Source organism: Gekko japonicus, unplaced genomic scaffold (genome assembly GCF_001447785.1).
Source record: "Gekko japonicus isolate JY-2015 unplaced genomic scaffold, Gekko_japonicus_V1.1 scaffold2190, whole genome shotgun sequence".
Taxonomy (NCBI): domain Eukaryota; kingdom Metazoa; phylum Chordata; class Lepidosauria; order Squamata; family Gekkonidae; genus Gekko; species Gekko japonicus.
Window position 1 is genome coordinate 223,373 of NW_015165882.1, and position 25,609 is coordinate 248,981.

At 50.1% G+C, this 25,609-nt stretch overlaps 2 protein-coding genes across 4 annotated transcripts in view; one reads left to right on the plus strand and one right to left on the minus strand.

Moving 5' to 3' along the window:
- CELF5 (CUGBP, Elav-like family member 5) overlaps nt 1-4,319 on the plus strand; it is a 93,550-nt gene extending 89,231 nt beyond the window's left edge. Inside the window, exons 10-12 of one of the 3 annotated variants that reach the window (XM_015411292.1) lie at nt 2,554-2,637; nt 3,249-3,392; nt 4,192-4,319. In XM_015411292.1, coding sequence (XP_015266778.1) covers nt 2,554-2,637; nt 3,249-3,392; nt 4,192-4,319 — 356 coding nt within the window. Of the gene's footprint in view, nt 1-2,553; nt 2,642-3,248; nt 3,397-4,191 lie in introns of those variants that run through there. The other 2 variants (XM_015411293.1, XM_015411294.1) reach the window with 2 other exon arrangements.
- A 12,119-nt stretch (nt 4,320-16,438) lies between these two features.
- Nucleotides 16,439-25,609, minus strand: part of LOC107110504 (RGM domain family member B-like) — a 45,431-nt gene continuing 36,260 nt past the window's right edge. The window contains exon 3 of the mRNA XM_015411290.1: nt 16,439-17,499. Coding sequence (XP_015266776.1) covers nt 16,828-17,499 — 672 coding nt within the window. The 3' untranslated portion in view covers nt 16,439-16,827. The remainder of the gene's footprint in view (nt 17,500-25,609) is intronic.

The following is a 25,609-nucleotide window of genomic DNA, read 5'->3' on the forward strand; positions in this document are numbered from 1 at the left end:
GCCCAACAATGTCTCATTGATGTCAGATCCAGCCCTCGTAACAAATGGGTTCAACACCCCAGCACTAGATTCTGTAGGCTGATCTAGTGGTGATGGGAGGGTGGGTCTCATCTTGGGATTTCCTGATTTGCTTTTCAGCTCCGTACTATAAAATGGCACCTCACTTGGTGGACTCGTGTGTGATCATAATAGGGGCTCTTCCAAATTCTCATTTTTGTTGGTGGTGTGTTCCCGCTGTCTTGGGTTTTTTTCTCCCTGTTCTGTGCATGTTTTATTCCCTCTAGTGGTCAAATTGATAGTACATCGAGTTATGTCTGGCATATCTCCCTGCAGATTTAAACTGCAGGTTTTTGTGCTGGGCATGCAGCAATGTGATATTGACTTGAGAACTAGAGGAAGCGAAACAGACGTGGAACAGAAACAACACCCCCCCACACCCAGTAGCAGGAACGCACGAGCCAGGAAAATCCTTTCTAAATCAGACAGCCAAGGAAATGAATTCAAACAAACAACTTTCGGGTCCACCCCACCCCCCCATGCATTTTCATTTATTTTTTACACAAAGAACCATGAACTGGGTCCTCACGTTTCATCTTTAATTCATTTTAATAATAATGTAATCTCCTGAATTTTTTTTTTTATGGATCTGTGCTTGCAGAGTTGGGCACTGGCTTGAATAAAATGCCGAAATGTGCAAATCTAGCAAAGCGTTTTGTGTGTGCAGAATTTAGTGCCTCTTTTGTTTATGAATAGGTGCCCCCCCCCCGTCACCCCATCTGCCATTAGGGTCCCAGTGGAAAGGAAGAAAGTCTCCTGAACACACCTCTTTGTGAGCGCCCTGCAAGGCAGAATGTTAACAGTCTGTAAATCAGTCTTTCTTCCTCCTCTCTGGCTTACCCAAAGCTCTCCCCCCAATGTTTGCGTTAGTCTTTCAGCTGCCACAAAGCACTTTTTGTTTTAGCCTCAGCGGAATGATGCCCCCGGAATTTCTCCTGTCTGTTGGCACATTTGCAAGGAGGCTCTCATGGCAAGGAGAAGTTAGTTTATTATTTGTTTATCTTAAACGTTTCTTAGCTCCATTTCTTCCTGATGGAGCTCAAGGCTTCTTACAATATAAAATAAAACACACAAAGCACAATAAGAATACATAAAACCAAAATTTAACATGACAATGTCGGTCTGCTTTAATTAAATGCAGTCCTAAATAAAACTGTCTTCAACTGCCTCCTGAAGGTTGACTCTGAGGGGGCCAGGCACGCCTCCCTGTGATGGTTGTTCCATAGTCACGGGGCTGCCACTGAAAAGTAGGGTTGCCAAGTGGCTTACTGGCTGCAGCGGGGGAGCGGTGGTCCCATTCATCACGGTGGGCATGTCGCCGGGCGACGCTCTAGCAACCCCCCTGAAAACTCTATGGTACAATAGAGTTTTCAGGGTGATTGCTAGAGCGTTGCCCGGCGACGTGTCCAGCGTGATGTCATTTCTGGGTGACATGATCACGCCGGGCACGTTGGCCCAATCTGGCCACTGCGGGAGTGGAGTTCTCCCCGCCAGCTAGATCCGGACTGGCGGGGTGGGGGCCCTTTGAGCGGGGGGACCTTCCCCCCCCCCCCGGGGGGGTAGCCCTACTGAAAAGGCCTTCTCTCATGTGCCCACCAGAGGGCCTCTCCCTGTGATCTTAATTCCTAGGCAGGAAGTTCAGCCCAGTTGTTTGTGTGGTGGAGGAAGATATAGGTGGGAGCACATTTCCCAGAGAAAGCCATGTGTCACCTGGAATGCAGGAGCAGCCCAGGACATGTCACATAAGGATATCAAAGAACCCAGGCATCGCTACTAACGAAGAACAAGAAGTTAAACCTGACCCCAAACATAAAACGTCTGAACCTATCTTGACGAAGGTCCTTCCGGTCTGCATCTGTCTCTCGGCCCAGGGTGGAATTCTAATTCAAGGAGGCATTCAGGCCACACAGAGGATATGAGGCCATCATAATCAAAGTACCATAATCCGGACTTGCACAATATGCCGCCAGGTGCAAGACAAGAATATTCGGATTAAAATTGAGTGTTTTTAAAGCTTCCTAGGTATTTCCATTGTTTCCTGTTAACACAAAGAGAAGGCTAAATATCGAGCACCTGACACAAGTTAGCGAGGCCAAAACAGGGGGGTTCCACGACTTGGCTCCCATGGGTGGCACAGCACCCGCCAAGTGTGTTTAAAAAGTGGGCAGAGCTAGGTAAGGCTTTTGCCAAGCAGACTGATTGGCTGTTGGGGGATTTGATTGGATTTTTAAAAAAACATTGCTCTGTTAGCCGCTGCGGCAGCCATTTTGTGGCTGGCTCTGCTTCCCGTGGCGGCCATTTTGTGGCTGTGCCCACCACACTGTGTCAGAATTCCAAAGGTGCCCACCGTCCTCAAAAGGGTTGAGGACCCCTGGGCAAAAAGCTGTAAGATAACAGCAGGCAGGCTGGGCACCCTCTAGGCCGTCCCTGCTCGGAGTCCCTTTCGTGATCCTCTCTCCCCCACTAACCCTACCTTTCCCGTCTCGCCCCGCACAGCCGTGTACCCGGCAGCGACCATCACTCCAGTAGCTCAGGCAATTCCGCAGCCACTGCCGATACTCCAGCACCAGCAACGAGAAGGTGAGTCTCCTCTGCTCCTATGGCTGGGGGGTGGGGTAGAGAGTTTAGGGGCAAGGCCCCTCCTGGCAACAGGCGGGGGATGGGGGGACTTCCCAGCAGCTGACATGCAGCGACGTGTCTACATCATAGCCCACGTGAGCCGGAAGTGACATGATCACTTCGGGAACATCGTCGGTGACGCTCTGGTATCGGAGCAAAACCTTTATGGTAAATTGCTCCTACCATAGAGTTTTTGCCCAAACACCAGACCGTCGCCCTGATGTCCAGGAAGTGATGATGTCACTTCCGAGTCACGTGGGCAGTGATGTAGACACGTCGCTGCATCTTTGGAGGTAAATTCCCCCTCGCCGGCCAGCTGATTGGTGGTGGGTAGGTTGGGCCTGGCAGCGGGGGACTCCACCTCCCTAGCAAGACGGAGTACACTGGGGAGACCCCACAGCCCTTCATTAAAGGGTACAAGGAGGTGCCTCCGCCCCTTGCCCTCTGCCATTTCAGCCATGAGCCTGGCGCGTGTGACGTACATGTGCTTAATGACGGATTGTCTCTTCGTTTCCCTCTTCCTGCCTGGGTGGGGCTTTGCTCCCCCACGACCCCTTGCATCCCGACGGAAGGCCCAGAGGGCTGCAACCTCTTCATCTATCACCTCCCTCAAGAGTTTGGGGACAACGAGCTGATGCAAATGTTTCTTCCTTTCGGGAACATCATCTCTTCCAAAGTGTTCATGGACCGGGCCACGAACCAGAGCAAATGTTTCGGTAAGCGAGGGAAGGGGAAGGGTGGGTGTATGTCACGTTGCACGGGAGACCATCATGGAAGAGTCGTCCCCCCCCCATGGAAAGGTCTCCCCCTCCCACTGTTTTGTCAACCTGAAATGGCCCCAGGCTGGTAATATTCGTCCCAACAGGGAAACCGCTGGCACCCGTTGGGGTGAATATTACCAGCCTGGGGCCATTTCAGGTTGGCAAAACAGTGGGAGGGGGAGACAGAAGCCTCCTTTGCCTATATACCACGGTGCCCGTTCAAATCACACCTGCATGCAGCTGGAATCAAACAGCCCACAACTCATAACACACTTTTGGTCAGGTGCAGGGGTCATTTCGTAGAAAAAGAGGTGTAGGAGTTCATTCATCATCATCATCATTATTTATTACGGTCAAAGACCCATCAAACAGCATACAGGATCAAAAAAGCAAACCCAGGTTACCAAAACATTACAGAGAGGAGACATCATAAATAGTATTAAGGAGGAGCTTGCGCTTTGCAAATGCAATAAAAAGAAATTTAGCAACATTCCTTGATATTGCAATGGATTTGTCCTCCAATAGATATTTCAGCACAAGTTCCTCAGAATGAATTGCTAGTTGTCCTTGGACCCTAAGTGACCTCTAGAATCTAAATCCCATTGCATTGTTTTAACGAGTGTTCCATCCTGTCGCTTATATTGACTTCCTTCTGCGTGGTCCACCTTGAGCCCAGTGAGAAAGGCGGACTGTGGGTAAGACAGATAAATAAATACTGAACCGGAATTTCCCCCTGTCCTGTCCCGTTGTTTAGGCTTTGTGAGTTTTGACAATCCCTCCAGTGCCCAAACAGCCATCCAGGCCATGAACGGTTTCCAGATCGGCATGAAGAGGCTGAAGGTGCAGCTGAAACGGCCCAAGGACGGCAGCCACCCCTACTGACGAGGGTCTGCATTTTGTGACGGACTCTCTGCTCACAAAGGTAAGGCGAGAAGCTCGTCCTTTCCCTCCGCTGGGGAGTGGAGAACCAGTTCCTTCAGGGAAGTGATTTCACACAAATTCATTGTCTAGTGAATGTCTTCCAATCCCCAGTTCCCCATGTGGGGATGGGAAAGATCTTGCACATTTAAAAAACACAGAGAGAGAGAGAGAGAGGCGCAGCAGAACAGAGAGAAGATGGCTCATCAACCTGGAGAACCTCAAGTAGGTTAATTAAATGCTCTACACTAGAGCAACTGATTGGCTCTCCGAGGTCTCAGGCACGGAGAGATCTGCCCTAGCCTGCTCCCAAGAGTCATTTTTCAGTGGTGTTAAACAAGATCCCGCACGGGATACGCTGAGCCACAACACCTACCTTGTGACCAGTGTTCCCCCTAAGCTGAGTTAGTGTGAGCTAGCTCACAGTTTTTTAGCCTCCGGCTCGCACATTTTCGTCTTAGCTCAGGAAGGATGGCTCCAGAGCAAACTGATTTACGCAGTAGCCAAATCGGTCGCTCACTACTTTAAGGCCAGCAGCTCACAAAGTAGAATTTTTGCTCACAAGACTCCACAGCTGAGAGGGAGCATTGCTTGTGACCCCACCCAAACTGCTAGGTTATCCCCATCGGTAAGGGGAAGCAACCCCCCCACCCTGCTTTTGGAATGTGAATCGTTTTAACCTCTCTTCTTCTTTACCATCTAGGTGAAGGTAACCTTCCTCTTCCACTTAATTTCTTTCGTTTTAAAGAAGAGATCCAAGAACTATTATTCCCCCACCTTTTCTCAGGGGGGGGGAGGGGGGAGGAAAAAAAATTTAATTCCATCCACTGAGAAAGGAGCCGCCATTTGTGAGGGGAAACCACACATACCCACGGGCCTTTCAGGACCATGGACAGCTCTCCGGCTTAGGGACAGGGCATGTGGACCAATCAAACAGCTCGGATGCACCTCTCTGCGCCCACCAAACGCTGACTTAAATTTAAAATAGATGTATATACATACAAAATTCTATATATATATATAATATATATATAATATATATATATTACAGGCACTGTATTTTTTTTAAAAGTGAGAACAGAATTGCAGGACCAAACTTCTTCCTTCCCTCTTCAGTGGTTGGCTGGGGGTAAGTAGAATTGCGGCCACAGATAGCGCCTGATCCCATGTGGAAAGGCCTGGCCTTCGGACAGATGCCTCGGGCGCCTACCAAGGGCTGGCCACGAGGACAGAAGCATTTTGCCGCCAGCAAAGGCGGAATAAGGCAGAGAAGGCACCGTCCTCCTCCGGGCCTGACGTGGACGGGAAGTGCCTTTGTAGGATGACGCCGTGGCTTTGCCCCCCAACTCTGGGAAGCAAGGAGGGGGGGGGAAGATTTCTCTGCTCAGCTGCCAAATTCTCCAGATCCCGCAGAGGGCAAACTGCGCAGAAACCCTTCCGTGTAAGGAACAGACAGACAAACCCAGAAGGAAAAACCCTCTTAAGGCTTGCAACACTGCCAAACAGACTCGAACTCTTGTGACTATTCCACAGCTAGACATTTCCAATGGGTATGCTCAAAGAAACCCATGCCGATGCAAGCAACCTCTCGCTGCAGAAGAATTCTCTTCGATGGACAGACCAACCAGTATGCAACAGATAGCTCTTATCTCTCCATCTCTCTACCGCAAACCGTCGAGACCTGCACAGCCAAAGATCCGGCTGGTTACTTTTGAACTGTTTCTCTGAAATGTCAGCCTGCCTCCCCTTCCCCAAACCCTCCGCCTCTTCTTGGTAAGATCCCGCTCCTCCCTTTAACCCTTTCGGGTCCTTTCTTCCCACCCACCCACCCCCCTGTTTCCTTCCATTCTGCTGCGGAACAGACCGACCGGCTCCAATCCTCACTGCTGGATCAGACCGGTCTCCTTTTTTTTTTTGCCAGCAAGGGACGGGGTCTCCCACGTGAGGCTTCAGGGAGGCGGCTTTTCTTGGTCCCTCCTCCCCAGCCTCTGGGACTTCGGGCTCTACTGCCTCTGTTCCTGGAGGTTCCATTTTCTGTCTTATTGCCCGGGATACACCCTCCCTTCCCCTTTTTCTTTAAAGGGCCATCAAACCTGGTAGTCCTAACCACATCTTGAGGCTAATCCTGAGATCCGAAGAAATGCTTTCTGGACTGGACCCAGGGTCCTCTTGGTCTGTTCCCAGAACGGCCAGCTACATGCCTCCAGGGAGTTCCTGTGCAGGCCATGTGGGGGGGGGGGAGTCCTTAAGTAGCTCTTGACCTTGCTCCTGTCCCCGTGCCGTTACATCTCCTTCTCCTGGACCTGAGGTTTTCCCCTCCCTCTCGATCCTCTTAAAGTCCCTCCCCTTACCCTGCTTTACAAGCTCTATTGCAATTGCCAAGGCTTTCAGTGGGACCCCATGGGGCAGGTAGGCACCCTGCCAGCACGCCTGGGCCCTGCCCCATCTGAGAAGCCCTCGGGCCACCCCCCCAACCCCAACCCCTCAACCCTCTTGTTCCTAATCCCCACGTCGGCTATAAAGCACACACTGTCTTGTTCCCGCGGTTAGAATGCCCAACATGCCAAGGGTAGTCATTTGACCAAAAGATCTCTTTTTACAAAACAATTGCTAGGCGTGATCTTCCGCTCAGCTCGTTTGAAATATGCCAGGACTTGATTCTATACTTAAGACATTCCTGTTGTTGTGTACGTGAGTGTGTGTGTGTGAAAGTGTGCGTGCAAGCAGTGTTTTCCGAGCAATCGGAGCATCAGAAGCGGAGCCGTCGACGCAGAGGTAGGCGCTGAAGACACTTGAGCCGCAAGGCCAAAAGGGCTTCTATAGGCTGGGAAACAGGGCTCTACTAAACCGATTGGGAATAAGGGCAGGGGCTCAACAGAGCCAATTTGGTGTGCTCTGGCCAGGGGCACGTTTCTGAGGTCTTCTGTCGACCCGCTTTCCCCATCCTGCCATGGGAATGACCAGGGACTGAACTGAGAGCTTGCATGTGTTCAAAATGTGTCTTCTAGCACCAAACTATCTATGGGCTGAAGTCAGGTGGCCGGATATTTCCCTTCCTTCTGGGCCAGTGGTCCGGATGGATGGTTATAAAACTGGGGGGGGGGGATTAGGGAGGTCTTCATTCTCCATTATTCTTTCTCAGTTGTTTTTAAGGTGCATTAAAAAAAAAAGATGACCTTGTACTCTGGGAAGAGAAATTTCTATTTATCCAGCCAGCTTCCTTAAAAATCTCAGCGGATGTTTTTTTTTTTTAAAAAAGTGCCAGTTACCAGAAGGCCGGTGGGAGGGGTGCATCTAAAACTGGGTGGTTTCAGCTCTCTCCCCCCTCCCCAGTTCCATTTTAGCACCAGCCTTATAAACACGGTAACTGATCTAGAAAGCTTTCGAAGAGCCCAGGATTTTACAATCGCACAGACATAAACCCGATCACTCCACTCTGTTTGTGTGGGCCACAATTCTGTAAAATGCTGGGGAAAGGCACAGAACATGGCACTGGATGCAGAACCCAGCTCCCTGGGGACCTCAGCTTTTTGTTTTTTAAAAAGCAAGTTTCTAGTCCTTATAGGCATGAAGACAGGCATTGCCATGTCCTGTCAAAATACGAAATGAGGGAACCATCTCGCTGAATAGATTTCCAGTGTGTGATTGAGGGCAGTGGAAGCTTCCAGTGGCCTGTATAGCTTCATGCCACTTTCCCGGAGTAGCAGAGTAAATGATGCAAATTTGCGCTACTTGTGCGATTTACCCAGGTTGCAGAATGCAGCAGAAGCTGGGCCATCTTGGCATGGGATTTAAATTTTTTGTAGCGGGCACCCAGCCCTGTTTAGACCCCCTGGCTCCGGCCAGTTACCCACCCTTCATGGTATGCTGAACTGTGGCATGATGCTTCCCTGTATTTCTTCACTTTTCCAAACTAGAAGAGCAAGATGCAAGCCCAGGAGCATTGCAAAGACCAACAAGATTTTTTTGGGGGGGGGTGTTACAAAGCTTTTGAGAGTCAAAGCTCCAGGTGTGACCCCCTGAAAGTTCCTAGCCAAAAAAACCTTGCTGGTCTCTCAGGTGCATCTGGACTCGAACCCAGCTCTTCTACGGCAGACCAACACGGCTACCCTCCTGAAGTGAGTATGATTTGTTCAGAGCAGCAAACAAATTGAAACAAAAATCCAGTGAAAAGCAACTGTTTTGATCTTCTCGGAAGGGTGGGTATTCCAGAGGCAGGTCGAATCCAGAACCCCCCTCAGGGCATCCCTAAAATCAGCAGCAGAGAAAGTGCTTGGAGCGCAGGGGCCGGGTGTGACGGAAGAGGAGGGTTCGATTTGCTTGATGGAATTTGTGACTCCGTTGCTTCGAAGGGCAAGAGACCTGCTCCCCATTTCAGAAACCGGTCTCGAAAGACTCCCCTTTGGCAGCGGCGGTAGTCCAGCAAGGGGTGGGGGCTGCCGTTTGGGAAGCGCCAAGGCCAGACGTCGCCCTGGGAACACACAGAGAGAGTTCTTTGGGCCTTCTCGGCCCTTTCGGCACTCAGTTAAAAGAGGGAGGCAGAAGTTCCCGTCTTGCCTTGGCCGTGAACCCCACCCCCCGAACGACTGTACTCTGCTTGGTGGGGGCGGAAAGGGCCACCAAATCGCAGCCAGCTTGTGGTGACCCTTCATGGGTCAAGAGACATTCAGAGGCAGTTTGCCAATAGCCTGCTTCTGCATAGCAACCCTGGACTTCCGTGGTGGTCTCCCGTCCAAGGGCTGACCCCACTTGGCTTCCGGGACCCATCGCCCATCCTGTTTGGAGCAGAGGATATATGGGGGGGGGGGGGGGGGGGTCGGTGTTCCCTCTAAGCTGAGTTAGTGTGAGCCAGCTCACAGCTTTTTAGCCTCCGGCTCACACACTGTTGTCTCAGCTAAGGACGGCTCCAGAGCAAACAGATTGATGCAGTCGCCAAATCGGTCGCTCACGACTTTAATGCCAGGAGCTCACAAAGTAGAGTTTTTGCTCCCAAGACTACTGAGAGGGGGAGGCTCTGCAACCAGCCCAGCAGGAGAGAGAAAGGAGGAGCACGAATGATGGGGTGTGAATGGCTTGTGAGTTTTCTAAAGTCCACGTTTACAGCTGTAGATACAGGTTTTTTTTACACTTCCTGTCGATTCCGTACGTGATTTGTACAATGTCGTTCTATTTCTTCTATGGAGTAAAATTTCATGACGGCTGAACCTAGATTTTGAACTTTGAAAAGGAAATATAGATATATATACCTGTAACCTGTTCCCCTCACTTTCCTTCCTTCCCTATTGCCAAAAAAAGGACATTTGAAATATTAAGCAGGACCAAGAGGAAAGGTCATGAGTACCTTCAACGCCCCCCCCTCCTCTCGCCTCTCCTGCCCTCCCCCCCTCCCCACACACAATTATTGCTGCAACTGTTTAAACTGTTTTCAGGTGAAATATACCAACAGACATCTGTGTCCAGCTCCTTATTCTGGTCTGAAGAAGAAGGAAAAAAAACTTTATGTCTTTTAGTAAATAAATTTGAATTTATTTGAATACATTGGGACTGAACTGTAGGCCTGTCTGAATGGCTTTGTTTGAAAAAGCACCCCACCCCACCCTGCTGCACAGTATGGAGTTTTTGGTGTTTCCATCCCATCTTTTTTTGGACAGACTGAGGCGTTAGCTCAAAAAGATGTAGAAGGTGGGGGGGGGGTTCCAACCCTTTTGAGCCTGAGGTCACCTTTGACGTAGGATGTGTGCGGAGCCACAAAATGGCTGCCACATGAGGCATCGCCAACCACAAAGTGTCAGGGAATGAGGCCTTATGTGACTCACGTAGGAACTCTTCAAAATTCCAGCCAGGAGCTCTGTTGAACGGGGTACCTTTTGAAAATGAACATATTGCTTTGAAATGTTTCCTCGCATACCCACACAGCTGACTTCCAGCCACACAGTGAAGATCTGCTGCTGCTGCTGAAGCAACTTCTTAAAAAGTCTTCACAGCCCATCAAATCTCCAAAGGCCCATCAGAAACCCCTGCTGGGTGGAAGCTCCACCTGGCCCCATCTACTTTCCGAAAACATTGGGCAGGTACCAGGAAAGGTGTCAGTAGGCGCCCCGGACACCACACTGGGGGACCCGTGATGCAGAAGGTATTTCGGGATAGTAGAAAGTGTACGGGCAATGTTTAGTTGATTAACCTAAAATTAAGCCCGCTACTTCCCAGAAGGCCTCCCGGAAACCCACCGACAGGACAGGGGCCACAGCCCTTCTCCGCGCACACTGCCTCTGAACATGGAGGTTCCATTTCGCCATTGTGGGCTACGGCTGACAGACCATTTCTCCTCCGCAAACGTGTCTTAATTCTTCTCAAAAGCCACCTAACCTAATGGCCATCACGAAAAGAACATTTAATTAAAAAGGCAACCCCCACCCAATTAACTAAGCAGCAGGTTGATATTTTTAAATACATATATTGCCAATGGCAAGTGCTAGGTCCAAAGCACCCAACCTTCCTGGCTGGGATGGCAGTCCATTCTGGTAAAGACTGATCTGAGGTGGGGGGGGGTTACAATATCAGAAGAGCCTTGCTAGATCAGACCAGTTGTCCATCTAGTGCAGTATCCTGTCTCACACAGGGACGAGAGCCAGTTTGGTGTTGTGGTTAAGTGTGCGGACTCTAATCTGGGAGAACCGGGTTTGATTCCCCACTCCTCCACTTGCACCTGCTGAATGACCTTGGGCAAGCCATAGTTCTGGCACAGCTGTCCTTGACAAAGAGCAGTTTCTGTCAGAGCTCTCTCAGCTTCACCTACCTCACAGGGCGTCTGCTGTGGGGAGGGAAAAAGGAGCTTGTAAGCCACTCTGAGACTCCTTTGGGTAGTGAAGGGCGGGGTATAGATCCAATTTCCTCCTCCCCTGGAAGTCCAGCAAAAGGGCAGAGAGGCTGAGGCCTTCATAAGAACATCAGAAGAGCCCTGCTGGATCAGACCAGGCGTCCATCTTGTCCAGCATCCTGTCTCACGCAGTGGCCAACCAGTCCCTCTAGAGGGCCAACAACAGGGCATAGAGGCCGAGGCCTTCCCCTGATGTTGCCTCCTGTCTCTGAGATTCAGAGGTTTAGTGCCTCTGAATGGGGAGGTTCCCCTCAGTCACCATGGCTAGTAGCCACTGGTAGAGGTCTCCTCTGTGAATTGATCTAATCCCCTTTTCAAGCTGTTGATTTCTGTGGCCATCATGACATCACTACAGTTGCTCTGAACTCAAGTGTGGGAGGGTGGGAGGTGCTAGCTCACATATACTCAGTGCTTAACACGTCACCGGGCAATGAATTCCCCAACAAGCATCTGATGTGATGCAAGATCTGTGACAGGACATTCACACGTGCAGGGCACCGACAGAGGATGTATCCGCATGTGACGGCATGTACCCCTTTAGCGGCTGATGCTCGACTGCAAGGACCCAGTTGGAAGAGACCCAAAAGGACTTCTCTCCGGGTTCAAATAAATTAGATGTTTGCTGTGCAAACTGTCTGCAGGTTTTCAATTTTTATTTGGGTGGGCGTGTTAATATTACTTCCCATCAAAATGAAGATCAATCAATACGAGGATATCAGCCACAATTTCCCTCCCTGGGATGAGTTAGATTCAAGTCCAATAGCTCCTCAGAGACCAACTACATCTTTGGCATATGAGGTTTGACTCGCAAAAGCTCATGCCCCGTAATCTTAAAGAGTTAAGAGAAGCCAATGTTGGACCAGGCCAATGGCCCATCCAGTCCAACACTCTTGTGTCACACAGTGGCCAAAACCCAGGTGCCATCAGGAAGTACAGCAGCAGGGCCAGAACTCCAGAAGCCCTCCCACGGTGGCCCCCCAAGCACCAAGAAGACAGAGCATCACTTCCCCAGACATAAGGACATAAGAGAAGCCGTGCTGGATCAGGCCAATGGCCCATCTAGTCCAACACACTGTGTCACACAGTGGCCAAAACTCAGGTGCCATCAGGAGGTCCACCAGTGGGCCAGAACTCCAGAAACCCTCCCACTGTGCCCCCCCAAGCACCAAAAAGACAGAGCATCCCTTGCCCCAGACATAAGAACACAAGAGAGACCATGTTGGATCAGGCCAGTGGCCCATCGAGTCCTATACTCTGTCGCAGTGGCCAAAACCCAGGTGCCATCAGGAAGTACAGCAGCAGGGCCAGAACTCCAGAAGCCCCCCCACTGTGGCCCCCCAAGCACCAAGAATACATAGCATCACTTCCCCAGACATAAGGACATAAGAGAAGCCATGTTGGATCAGGCCAATGGCCCATCCAGTCCAACACTCTTGTGTCACACAGTGGCCAAAACCCAGGTGCCATCAGGAAGTACAGCAGCAGGGCCAGAACTCCAGAAGCCCTCCCACTGTGCCCCCCCCAAGCACCAAGAAGACAGAGCATCACTACCCCAGACATAAGGACACAAGAGAGGCCATGTTGGATCAGGCCAGTGGCCCATCCAGTCCAACACTCTGTCGCAGTGGCCAAAACCCAGGTGCCATCAGGAGGTCCACCAGCAGGGCCAGAACTCCAGAAGCCCTCCCATTGTGGCCCCCCAAGCACCAAGAATACAAAGTATCCCTGCTTCAGACTGAGTGTTCCATCTAGACCTTGTGGCTAATGGCCACTGATGGACTTCCACCCCATATGTTTATCTCCTTCCATCTTGAAGCTGTCGAATGCTTGTAGCTGCCACCACGTCCTGCAGCAGTGAACTCCACCCTTTGGGTGAGGCAGGTCTTCCTTTTATCTGTTCTAAGTCTACCACCCATTAATTTCCATTGAGTGCCCACGAGTTCTTGTATTGTTTGAAAGGGAGAAAGGACTTCTTCCTCTACCTTCTCTATCCCAGGCATAATTTCGTAAACCTCTCTCATGTCACCCCTCAGCCGTGGTTTCTTGTTGGTCTCCAAGGTGCTCCAGGACTCGAATCCAGCTCTTGTACTGCAGGCCAACATGGGTATCCTCTGAAACGATTTCTCTGGGATGACAGAATGCAGTGGTGCAGCCTGGGAAAATTTAAAACCGTGTGTGTGTGTCTGCATCCCAAATTTGGGGGAAGACCCAACATTTGGACCCTTGTGGACCTTTTCTACTACTGCACCCTCTGAAGCTGCCCTGTGGGTCCTGCCAGAACTTATCGGGGGGGGGGGAGGACAGCTGAAGCACCCCCAAAACTACCACTGGGCAAAGCTGAAGATAATCTCTGGAACAGCCAGAAAGTTTTGCTTACCATGGAACACAGTGGCAGGGGTGTGTCCAGCCACCCACGGACTTCATAGAACTTGACTTTCCCGCTGCAGGTCAATAAGTTCCCCCAAAGTCTGTCCCAGAAGGGTCAGTGGATGCTCAGGAAGAAGCAGAAGAGACTGGATTTCTACCCCACCCTTCACTACCCAAAGGAGTCTCAGAGCAGCTTACAAACTCCGTTCCCTTCCCCTCCCCACCACAGACACCCTGTGAGGTGGGTGGGGCTGAGAGAGCTCTGAGAGAAACTGCTCTTTTTCAAGAAGAAGAGATTGGATTTATACCCCGCCCTTCACTACCCAAAGGAGTCTCAGAGCGGCTCACAAACTCCTTCCCCTCCCCACAACAGACACCCTGTGAGGTGGGTGGGGCTGAGAGAGCTCTGACAGAAACTGCTCTTTTTGAAGAAGAGGAGATTGGATTTCTACCCCACCCTTCACTACCCAAAAGAGTCTCAAAGCGGCTTACAAACTCCTTTCCCTTCCCCTCCCCACAACAGACACCCTTTGAGGTAGGTGGGGCTGAGAGAGCTCTGACAGAAACTGCTCTTTTTCAAGAAGAGGAGGAGGAGATTGGATTTCTACCCCGCCCTTCACTACCCAAAGGAGTCTCAGAGCGGCTTACAAGCTCCTTCCCCTTCCCTTCCCCACAACAGACACCCTGTGAGGTGGGTGGGGCCGAGAGAGCTCTGACAGAAGCGGCCCTTTTTCAGGAACAGCTCTGATCAGAACTACGGCTTTCCCAAGGTCATCCAGCAGGTACAAGTGGAGGAGTGGGGAATCAAACCCGATTCTCCTAGATTAGAGTCCGCGCACTTAACCACTACACCAAACTGGCTCTCATGGGGGTGAGGGAATTGGAGTTGGGATGAATACCCCCCCTCTTCCGCAAACGGAAATGCTGCTCTCCCGGAGAAACTGCATTGCTGGCTGAATGGCAGAGCATCCACTTGGTGTGCAGAAGGTCCCCGGTTGAATCTCCGGCTTCTCTGGTTGAACGGATTGGGCAGGAGGTGATGTGAAAGGCCTCCGCCTGAGACCCTGGAGATCAGCTGCCAGTCTGAGTAGACGAGACTGACTTCGAGAGACTCAGGATTTGATTCAATAGAAGGCAGCTTTATGTGTGTCCAAAGGATGTGTTAACACCCCCCCCCCAACAAACCCCTTGATAAGGACTACTAAGCTTCCTCAGAGTAAACCTACACATCCCTGAGACACAATGAAAAATTTCAAGAGGTGGGGGAAACCACCCCCCGCCCCCCAAAACACACACCTGACCACCTTTCGAGAAGTGCAGAATCTGGGCGTGTGCCAGAGTGTCGCAGCAGGGAGCAACTGCCTTTTGCAAAGACACTCTGCCCATGCTCAGTGGCATTCACAGGCTGATGCCGTAAGTTTTGAACACACCTCAAACGTAACGAAGCGTGGCTAGCCAAGAAGAGGCTTTTCAAGGTGGGAGCAGCTGGACAGAGCGTTGCCAAACTGCCCAGAAATTCAGGAAGGAGATACTGAGATGAACATGGAGGTGGCAGGAAGTACCTTTTCACAGTGGCAAGAAACCAATCGGCTGCTGGCTGTAAGTCACCTGACCTTCAGAGTCAGCAACCTGCCGGCAGAGGCCATCGGGTGGATCAGCCAGTTAAGACCCTGGCTTACCAACCCTGCAGAGCCCCGAGTTCCAATCACACCATCCAAGCAGGCAGGTCTTTTCTCTGTCAAGATGTGGTGGTTCCACAAGGACTTCAGCATATAGATAATATCGCTTTGTGGGGGGGGGGAGCGAATCAATTTATTAAAAGAGAACATGTCACAATGTGGTAAACGCTCCAAACAGCTGACACCGGTGGGAGAATATTAAGGGATGGGGGGAGAGAGACAGAACATGCTGTACAAAATGTACCGACACATTTACGGGCGTTAGAACAGAAATATACACCTTTTTTTCATTTGCAGTGAATATAATTCCACGTCGATCGCACCACAATGGGTTATCCCGGCCCCCCTTTCCTAACACACACGGAGGCAAGGTGAGCACAAGACTGGAATCCAGCCTCCATACAGAACTAGAACTCTGGTCACTGGTTCGGTGTTCGAATCCCGAACGCATTTGGGTGCGAAACCCTCCTCCTCCTTCCCCAAGCTCACTTCAGCTCTGCAGACCCGAAAGTTCTCGGTATTAGAGAATGAGGAACAAAATAAATCATCCAGTCCTCTAGCAAGAGAAGCCGGGAAAGCCCCACACCTTTCTGCGGCGCCTCACCTGCTGTCCGGAAACGACTCAGTTCCGTGAGATGAACCCAGCGATGCAGTAAAGAGGACCCATGCATCCCCCTCCCCAGGAGAAAGCCAATACTGCGGGGAGGAGGGGAGCCTGAGACAGAGAACCTCAGGGGGGCCCTATCGAATTGGTGCCCGTGGTGGGATTTGAACCCGCTCCCTTCTGGGCCAGGGCACATGCTCTTACCGACAGCTGCTCTTCCACCACACCAAAGGTCAAGAGCTGTGGAACTGTAGATCAAGATGGGCAGCTGTGTTCATCTGCCTGCAGCAGCAGAAAAGAGCCAGAATCCCGGGAGCACCTTAAGAGACTAACAACATCTCCAGCAGGGGAGGAGCTTTCGTGAGTCACCGCTCACTTCTTCAGATACGAAGTATCTGAAGAAGTGAGCGGTGACTCACGAAAGCTCCTCCCCTGCCGCGTATTTTGTTAGTCTCTTAAGGTGCTCCCGAACTCTTGTGGAATCGTAGACACTGAAATTACGCCCCCCGTACTCCGACACAGGAGACCACAGCTTTCAACAGTGGGGAGGGGGCAATCTTGCTCCTAGGGCAGCCGTGAGGTGCTGATCTACATCCGTCTGGCTCGCTGCCTACAGCACGCACGACGCAGCTCTGCGCAAAAAGCAGCCCGGTAAAATAAGCGCCAAGTCCCCCACGTGAACGTCAGTCGGATGACTCTTCCCAGTTTTGTTTCTCAAAGAACTTCTGCGCGCAGAATGAAGTCCACTTTCTGTGGGTTCCGTGGTTCTGAACAGACTCCGGGCCGGGGTGTGTGTGTGTGTGTGCGTCGTACGACCGGCAGAGACTCCTGGCTTAAGGGGAGACCTCCCCGCCCTCCCACTGAAGGAGGCAGGGCCCGCGTGAGCTTGGGGGGTGTGGCACTATCCTCTTTGAGACGTGTCGTCGTGGAGACACGGGACGGCTGTCAGCGCTGAATGGGAAGGAAGAGGAAGACGAGGAGGGCGGGCAGCAAAAGAGCAGAGGTCCTTCCCAGCCTGGGCCTCCCGCCCCTGGAACTGGCGCCCCCAGAGGCGGGGGGGAGCAACTGCAGCCTGCCGGGGCGGAGGGCCTTCATGTCCTCCAGGGCTCCGAAGGCGGCTACGGAGAAGTCGGGATCCCCTGTGGTCAGTAAGTCAAAGACGCAGGACTGGAAGTACATGTCCTCCGCGGGCAGAAGGTGGTTGCACTCCTCGGTGGCCATCTCCACCGTGTAGGCCTTCTGGGAGCTCGGCCGGGGCAGGCCGGAGCTTGCCGGGCTCAGCCAGTGCTCCTGGATCCGCTCGTTCTGGGGGCAGCCGTGGAGGCAGAGCTGCAGGTCGGCGCCGTGCTCGGAAGGGCCCAGAATGTCCTCTGGCACACGGACGGCAAAGGTGAGATAGCGGCCCACCTGCCGGATGATGACGGTGCTGCCGATGTGGTGAGCCTGGATCTCCACCTGCCTCCTGTCCGGCTTCTCCAGGATACGCAGGCTGCCAGAGCCTTCCTGCAGCCCTCCGCTCCGCGTGCCGTCGGTGAAAGCCAGAGGCAAGTCCTCCGTGGTCGCCTGGTACACCCTCTGCTCAGAGCAGCCGGGGAAGCTCTTGAAAATCAGTGTGATCTGCAAGAGGGGAAACGGAGATGTTACTTTGGAGAAAGGGAGCTTAACTGAACACGTCACGCTGCGTTACGCCAAGGTCATTCCTGTCTGCTCTCACTGGCAGCGGCTCTCAGGGGTCTTTCATATCGCCTCCGACCTGATCCATTAGACTGGAGATGCCAGGGGTTGAACCTGGGATCTTCTGAATGCCAAACAGATGCTCTGCCACCAAGCAGAGCATCGGTTTCCCATGCCAAGCCTATCTTAAGTCATACCTCCAACACCCAGTCATAAGGACCTAAGAGAAGCCATGTTGGATCAGGCCAACAGCCCATCCAGTCCCACCCTCTGTGTCACGCAGGGGCCAAAATCCAGGTGCCCTCAGGAGGTCCACCAGCAGGGCCGGAACTCCAGAAGCCCTCCCACTGTTGCCCCCAAGCACCAAGAAGACAGAGCATCCCTGCCCCAGACCTAAGAACAGAAGAGAAGCCAGTTGCATCAAGCCCAACCAGTCTAACACTCTGTGTCATACAGTGGCCCAAACCCAGGGGCCATCAGGAGGTCCACCAGCAGGGCCGGAACTCCAGAAGCCCTCCCACTGTGGCCTCCCCCAAGCAGCAGAAATGACAGAGCCTCACGGCCCCAGACAGAATGTTCCATCTGTACCCTGTGGCTCAGAGCCCTTGATGGTCCTTTAATGTCTTCAGAGGAGGCCTGTTTTCATTTTCAACATTTACAGAGTTCAAAAGGATCAGGATCCAGGATAGGCACTGTTGACATGGCAACTTTTAAGGCTTCCATTGATAGGCTTGAAACTTTTTTTTAGAAACGCCATATTTTAAAAGTTAAATCACAAAAAAATTCCAAACATGAGGTAAAGCAATAATTTTAAGAGTCACCTTATGGAACTCACTGCTACAAGGTGCACTGTTGGCCACAAGAGGACTTTAAAAAGGGTAAACTATAGAGATATGGAAGGAAGAAGAGGAGGAGATTGGATGTATACCCCCGCCCTTCACTGCCCAGGGCAGCCTCAGAGCGGCTTACGAACTCCTTTCCCTTCCCCTTCCCCACAACAGACACCCTGTGAGGTAGGTGGGGCCGAGAGAGCTCTTGACAGAAACTGCTCTTTTCCCAAGGACAGCTGTGCCAGAACTACGGCTTGCCCAAGGTCATCCAGCAGGTGCATGTGGAGGAGTGGGGAATCAAACCCGGTTCTCCCAGATGAGAGTCCGCACACTTAACCACCACACCAAACTGCCTCTCAGGTCGGCCAGTAGCTGGGACCTTTGCCATGCCAAGCAGATGCCATGATGCTAAACGGGGGTCTCAGTACTGAGGAGCAGCCTTTGAAATGCTGGGGTAATACAGTGAGAGGGGCTTCGTGTCCGGGCTGTGACGTAGGGGTTTGAGTGTCTGACGTAGGATCTGAGAGAGCCGAGTTCAAATCGCCACTCGTGCCATGGAAACCCGCTGGGTGACCTGGGCCCAGTCACACACTCAGCCTAAGTCACCTCACAAGGTGGTTGTGAAGAGAAAACGGAGGGGAGGAGAACGATGTTAGGCTGTTTTGAGGGCTGGGCAGTGTTCCCTCTAAGCTGAGTTAGTGTGAGCTAGCTCACAGCTTTTTAGCCTCCGGCTCACACATTTTTTTGTCTCAGCTCAGGAGTAGCCAAATCTTTCACTCACAACTTTAATGCCAGTGGCTCACAAAGCAGAATTTTTGCTCACAAGGCTCCACAGCATATTTATTTTATTTATTTATTTTCATTATTTATACCCCGCCCTTCCCGCAAGTGGGCTTAGAGGGAACACTGCCCCCCCCGGGGGAGAACGGTAGAATTTGAACGGTGGAATGATAATATACATCCATAGATCCATGAGATATACTTTTACATATCAATTGAACCTACCGTTATCAAAGCATAGTTTGAGTCCAGTGGCACCTTTTTAAGACCAACGGAGTTTTACTTCTGGGTAGAAGCTTTTGTGTGCATGCAAGTACACGAGTTAGGAAACAGATGTAAGAACTAAGTTTGAGTCCAGAGGCACCCTGGAGGCTGGTGGTACAACTGGACTCAACCCTTGTTCTCGCATCTGTTCGTTAACTCTTTTATTATCCATATGCTAATCTGCTTCCATTCACGGGCCTTAAAAAGGTAAAGGTAAAGGTTCCCTTGCTCAAAAGTCAGTCGAGTCCGACTCTAGGGTTGTGGTGCTCATCTCCGTTTCAAAGCCGCAGAGCCAGCGCTGTCCGAAGACGTTTCCGCGGTCATGTGGCCGGCATGACTAAACACCAAGGGGCATGGAACGCTGTTACCTTCCCACCGAAGTGGTACCTATTTATCTACTTTCAATTTCTTGCTTTCGAACTGCTAGGTTGGCAGGAGCTGGAACTAGAGACGGGACCTCACTCGGTCATGCGGCACACTCGGGTCTCGAACTACTGACCTTCCACAGCCTGCAGTTCAGCGTCTTAACCACTTGAGCCACCGCAGCTCCTTACCAACTGCTTTAATCCAGTCTCAGCTAGACTTATTGCCCAGTTACCTATGCATCTTGACTCTAACTGGCCCCTCCTGGAAATTACCCCCCCACACACACACACCTATACGTAAGGCTTGAGGTTACCCCCCCACACACACACCTATACGTAAGGCTTGAGGAAGTCTGTTTCAATGTACCTGAACTGTGCATGCCCACGAAAACTTTGACCCAGAATTATCTATTTGTTTGTTTGTTTATTGTCTGATTTATACCCACCCTCCCCGCAAGCAGGCTCAGGGCGGCTTCCAATAACATAAATACATGATAAAAACATACATAATACGGATTAAAACACAACAATTAAAATAATACATTACAAAGTGCTGGCGGCGGTTAAAATTCAATCAAGAGGAACGCTTTCAGATGGGTTTCCAGCTTCCAGCATAAAAGTGCCTAGATGTTACTCTGCTCGTCAACTCTTATGGCAGCTGCTCAGTGATGACTTTGCGGGCCGTGCGCTGTGGCGGCGGCGGCCCCTAATTATGTGCCTGGCGGAAGAGCTCCGTCTTGCAGGCCCTGCGGAACTGCGGAATTAAAACTTTGTTGGTCATAAAGGTGCCCCTGGATTCAAACTTTGCTGTATTGCTTCAGACCAACACGGCTAACTCATCTGGCTCCATATCAAAACATGTTTTTTGGAACTAAACACAGCACCTCATTCTTTTGAACTAAACACTGGCACCTGATGAGCCAGTTTGGTGTAGTGGTTAAGTGCGCGGACTCTAATCTGGGAGAACCGGGTTTGATTCCCCACTCCTCCACTTGCACCTGGCTGGATGACCTTGGGCAAGCCATAACTCTGGCACAGCTGTTCTTGAAAAAAGAGCAGTTTCTGTCAAGAGTTCTCTCAGCCCCACCTACCTCACAGGGTGTCTGTTGTGGGGAGGGGAAGGAAAAGGAGTTTGTAAGCCACTTTGAGACTCCTTTGGGTAGTGAAGGGCGGGGTATAAATCCAATCTCTTCTCTTCTTCTTCTTCTTAACCAACAAACTCGATTCCAGTCAAGCATAAAAAAGCATCCAATAGAGACAGAAAATTTGCACAACTTTCTTCTCCCACTTTGTTTATATCTAGAAATCTTATCCATTAACATCTTACATATATATCAGAGTTATTCAATGCTTACTTCTTATATACAATTTTTAGGTCACCAATTTCTTGACAGTTCACCTATCCAATTATATACCTTTTCCCATCTCTTTTCATGTACCTTTTCATTTCTATTCTGCAGCATTAAACTTAAGTCGTCCATTCTCGCTAACTCCAGTATCTTAACTATTAGTTCTTCCTTCTTGGGTATAACCTCTGATTTCCAATTTTTTGCCAATAGCAGTCTAGCAGCTGTTATTATATATCCTAGTATGTATGATTCTTGCTTGTTCTAGCCTTTCGGGATCATATTTAACAGATATATTTCAGGTTTTAAAGCTACATTTTTCTCCATGATTTCTTGGATTATCTTCCAAACCATCTTCCAATATCCTTGTATCTTACTATACATCCACCACATATGGTAAAATGTCCCCTTATTCGTTTTACATTTCCAACATATATTGGGATATCCAATATAACATTTAGATAACTTGTTCGGAGACCAATGCCATCTCCTTATACGCCACCGTTTTCATATATTTTACTGTTTTCCACATACTAGACCATTGTTCATCTTCTATATTTCCCCCTATATCCTTCATCCAAGTAATCATCACAGATTTAATTGCTTCGTCTTGCTCATAGTCTTCCAACAGGAACCTATATAGCTTCTGTATTAATTTATCATTTGAGGACAACCAGATCTTATCCAGCATTATTTTGATCTTCAAAACCTCTTATCATGTCTTTCTTATATCTATCCCTTAACATTATCTGTTCCCACCAAGATAAGTTATTTTCTTGTTGTAATTTTTCTTCTGTTTTCAGTTTATTGTTTTTGCTTAATAACATCTGATAGCTTTCTCTCTTACTCATTGTTATTAGTGCTGGATTAATAAAGGCTTCTAAAGGGGACACCCATCTTGGTGTTTTCCTGTGGAAAACTTCTTTTATATTACACCAAATTTTATTTAGAGACCCTCTTAGTGCATGCCTTCCAAAATTAGAATGTATTTTATCTTTCCCGTACCATATATAAGCGTGCCACCCCATATAGAGATCAAGGTGACACAACACGCCTATCCATCCTTTTAAGGGACTCTTTGGCCACAGATGGAACAGTGGGCTTGATGACTAGTCCTCTGTGCTTTGTGGCTTTCTTGCCCATTTTAATTCTGGTCATCGGTGGCTTTTGTGCTTTCTGATGCTGATCCGACTCATTCCGTTAGCTGGTCTCTCCAGAGGTGGCCTACACATATATTCTAAATAAAAACCAAATAAACTGCTTTCACTTGGCCAATACGGCTTCTTGTCATAACTGACTGCATATTTTAACGATCAATTATTGCTACAGTGCCCAGAGGCTCAGGGACCCTCGCTCGGTGAAGGGAGCAACTGAATTTATCGAGTGAGGAAATTGCCGTTTGATTTCTGGGGGGATCCTCGCAACGGATGGTGCCATGTCCGTGAGCAACAGTGAGATGCAAAACCTGATGGGATACAACGCAATGTGGAAATAAGCACCAAAGAACATCTGTTTCGATATCTGGCTACAACATCTCTTTGCTGCCTTTATTTCACCATGGAATTGTTGGCGGGACTCCTGGGAGGCCTCCTATTCAGCTACTGGCCAGATCCAGATGCTCTTTGCTTCAGCAACGCTGCAGTCTCATGCGCTGTCCAACCATGGAGGGGCCCAGGGTAGGGTACTACGCTCTTAAGTGCATTAGATCAAGGCCATTGGGTTGCAAAATCTGTGCTTAAGCCACTATCACTGATTGCCACAAGGTGGCAGCAGATAGCCACTGCTGTACATTGTGCTCCCCCAAAGAAGCTTCCAGAACATCTGTGCAGAGAAACCCTTCCATGATGACTTGTTGCCTGGGGATCCCCCCTCCCCTGTGTACTGCAAGGGATTCTGGGGCATATTCTTGCGTGCCCGTTCTGTACGGAAGCTTACCATGTAGGTCCTGAGAACGCACGGAGAAAGGCCCCTGCACGCTGAACAACAGCCGGAGGTCGCGCACTGAACAGCATCGAACGTTTCACACCAACCTGTATCACCCATCACGTGGTCAAGGAAAACTTTTACTGGCACATTTGGAAGACTCGGGGCCATCTCTCCACTGTTTTGGCAAGGTTTCTATACAACATTCCCCGCACATATTACATTCTGCGCTACGTTGTCAACCAATTTCTCGCTGCTCCCGCACGGCTGTAATTCCCAGTTTTGTTCTCACGGCTGCGCTGAACGGGAAGCGGTCACAGGCGGAGGCAATCAGGCCCCAGACAGGGCAAGTCCTCATTCTTCCCCCTCCCACGTGTCAAGTCCTGTTTCGCTGGGTCCCCCCTGCCTCCAATGGGGGTTTTTTTTGCCATTTTTTTTTAAATGGTAGCTTGCATCTGTACTACTACTATATACCTCCTACGGTTCCAAGACAACGCAGAGCGTTCACCTTGGCGAGACTCAACTCCTTCCCCTCTAAGGTGCTCTCTGGTCGTTTCTTGGGACTTCCGTTTTCGGAACGTGTCTGCGATTGTGGACAAGAGATGATAGAAACTATGGATCATATAATGCTTTTCTGTCCTAAGTGGAATAAGGAAAGAGAGAGATACATCATTCCCGTTATGAGAAAAGAAAAGCTTCCTCTCCTTCCTTGGGTAGTTTCAGTGCTTTTGTCTGATAACTTCCCTGACAATCAAACCACGGCTATAGTGGCTTCCTTTCTAGCTGCGGTGATTAAGAAAACAGATCTCCCTGAGTTTAATTAGTTTATTGCTGATAACTGTCGACCTATATACAAATTTGATAATTTTAAGTGTGTGCTGGTTTTTGTTGTTGTTGTTGTTGTTGTTGTTTTGGTGATATTATTATTATTACCTCCTATGGATGACCTACAGATGACTTTTTGGAAGGCAAAAAGCCTATCAGTGGGTGAGAAACCTGTCTCTTCCCCTCCGCACTCTCACTTGAAACTCACTTTGGGTTCAGTCTCTTAGGAAAGAGAGTACCTAAGTAGGTTTGGGAACCCTGGAAGGGGGGGACAGGATGGCCAGATAATGGCGTCACGTAGAGCCCCCCGAAACCCAGCCCAAAGCCCCTCTAAAGTGCCATACACGGTTCACTCCTGCCTCCATTTTGGCCTTGCAACAGCCCTGTGAGAGAGGCCGCGTCAAATGTGCGGCCGCACCAAGGTCACCCACCGAGTTTCCTGGCTGCGTGGGAACTGACCCTGGATCTTGCCGAGCCCAACGTGAACGGCACCTCCAGGGCTGGCTCACTGGGTGTCCCCCCTCTTGTAAGTGGTCGCCTAGCAGAAACAAACACGGGATGCCTAATGCAGACGTGAAGTATCTAACTGCTGTTCAATGCATAGTCAAGTAGGCAAGGGACCGCCTTTCCCCGTATGTCCCCCAGAAAGCACTGAGGTCAGGGTTGCAGAACCGCCCGACTCGCCCTGGTCCGAAAGACGCCAGGCTGGCCTCTACCAGAGCTAGGGCTTTTTCAGTGGTGGCTCCGTACTGGTGGAATGAGCTCCCGGAAGACATCAGGGCCCTGCGGGACCTCTTACAGTTCTGCAGGGCCTGTAAAACGGAGCTCTTCCACCAGGCCTTTGATTAATGAACCACCAATGAACAGTCAGGGATCTTTTTGTAGCAGGAACTCCTTTGCATATTAGGCCACACACCCCTAATGTAGCCAATCCTCCAAGAGCTTACAGAGCTCTTCTTACAGGGGCTACTGTAAGCTCTTGGAGGATTGGCTACGTTAGGGGTGTGTCACTTAATATGCAAATGAGTACCTGCTACAAAAAGAGCCCTGAATGAACTACTAAAAACCAAATGCTACGGCCCTCACGTTAATGGCATTAAGAACTACTAAGGACACTGGCTCAGCTACACTGGACCACCATACAGCAATCGCCATCTGCACTTAACTGCACTTTGTACACTGTTATGTGAATGTCATGATATTGCATTTATGCATCCATGTTTTATTGTATTTTAACCTGTTGTATGACGCCTTGAGCCTGTCTATACAGGAAGGGCAGGATATAAATTGAAAATAAATATAATAAATACAGGTCATATTCAGGATACATAAAGAAAAATAATCTGCCTGGGGAAATTGTAGTAAGATTCTCGAAGAGGCACGTCAGGGATGCTATCCTGAAAGCGGTGGCTGTGACACCCCTGAAGGTGGGGGAGAATGTGGTCAGAACGCTAAAGGATATTCCATTTGAAGTAAGACGCAGAAAGAAATACAAAGAACTTGTGTTTTTCCTCCATACAAACTCAATTGGATATAAATGGCTGTTTCCAGAAGGAGTAATATTCAAGATCAAGGAGAAGAAGGTCAAGATTTACTCTGTTCTTAAAGCTCAAGAGTTTCTAAAGGAGCAGCTTGGAAGGCCAGAGGATGAGAAAAAAAGAAGAGGACGATAAGTCCAGTGGAGAGCTGGAAACTGGTTCGTCTGGTGAGGACTCTTTGT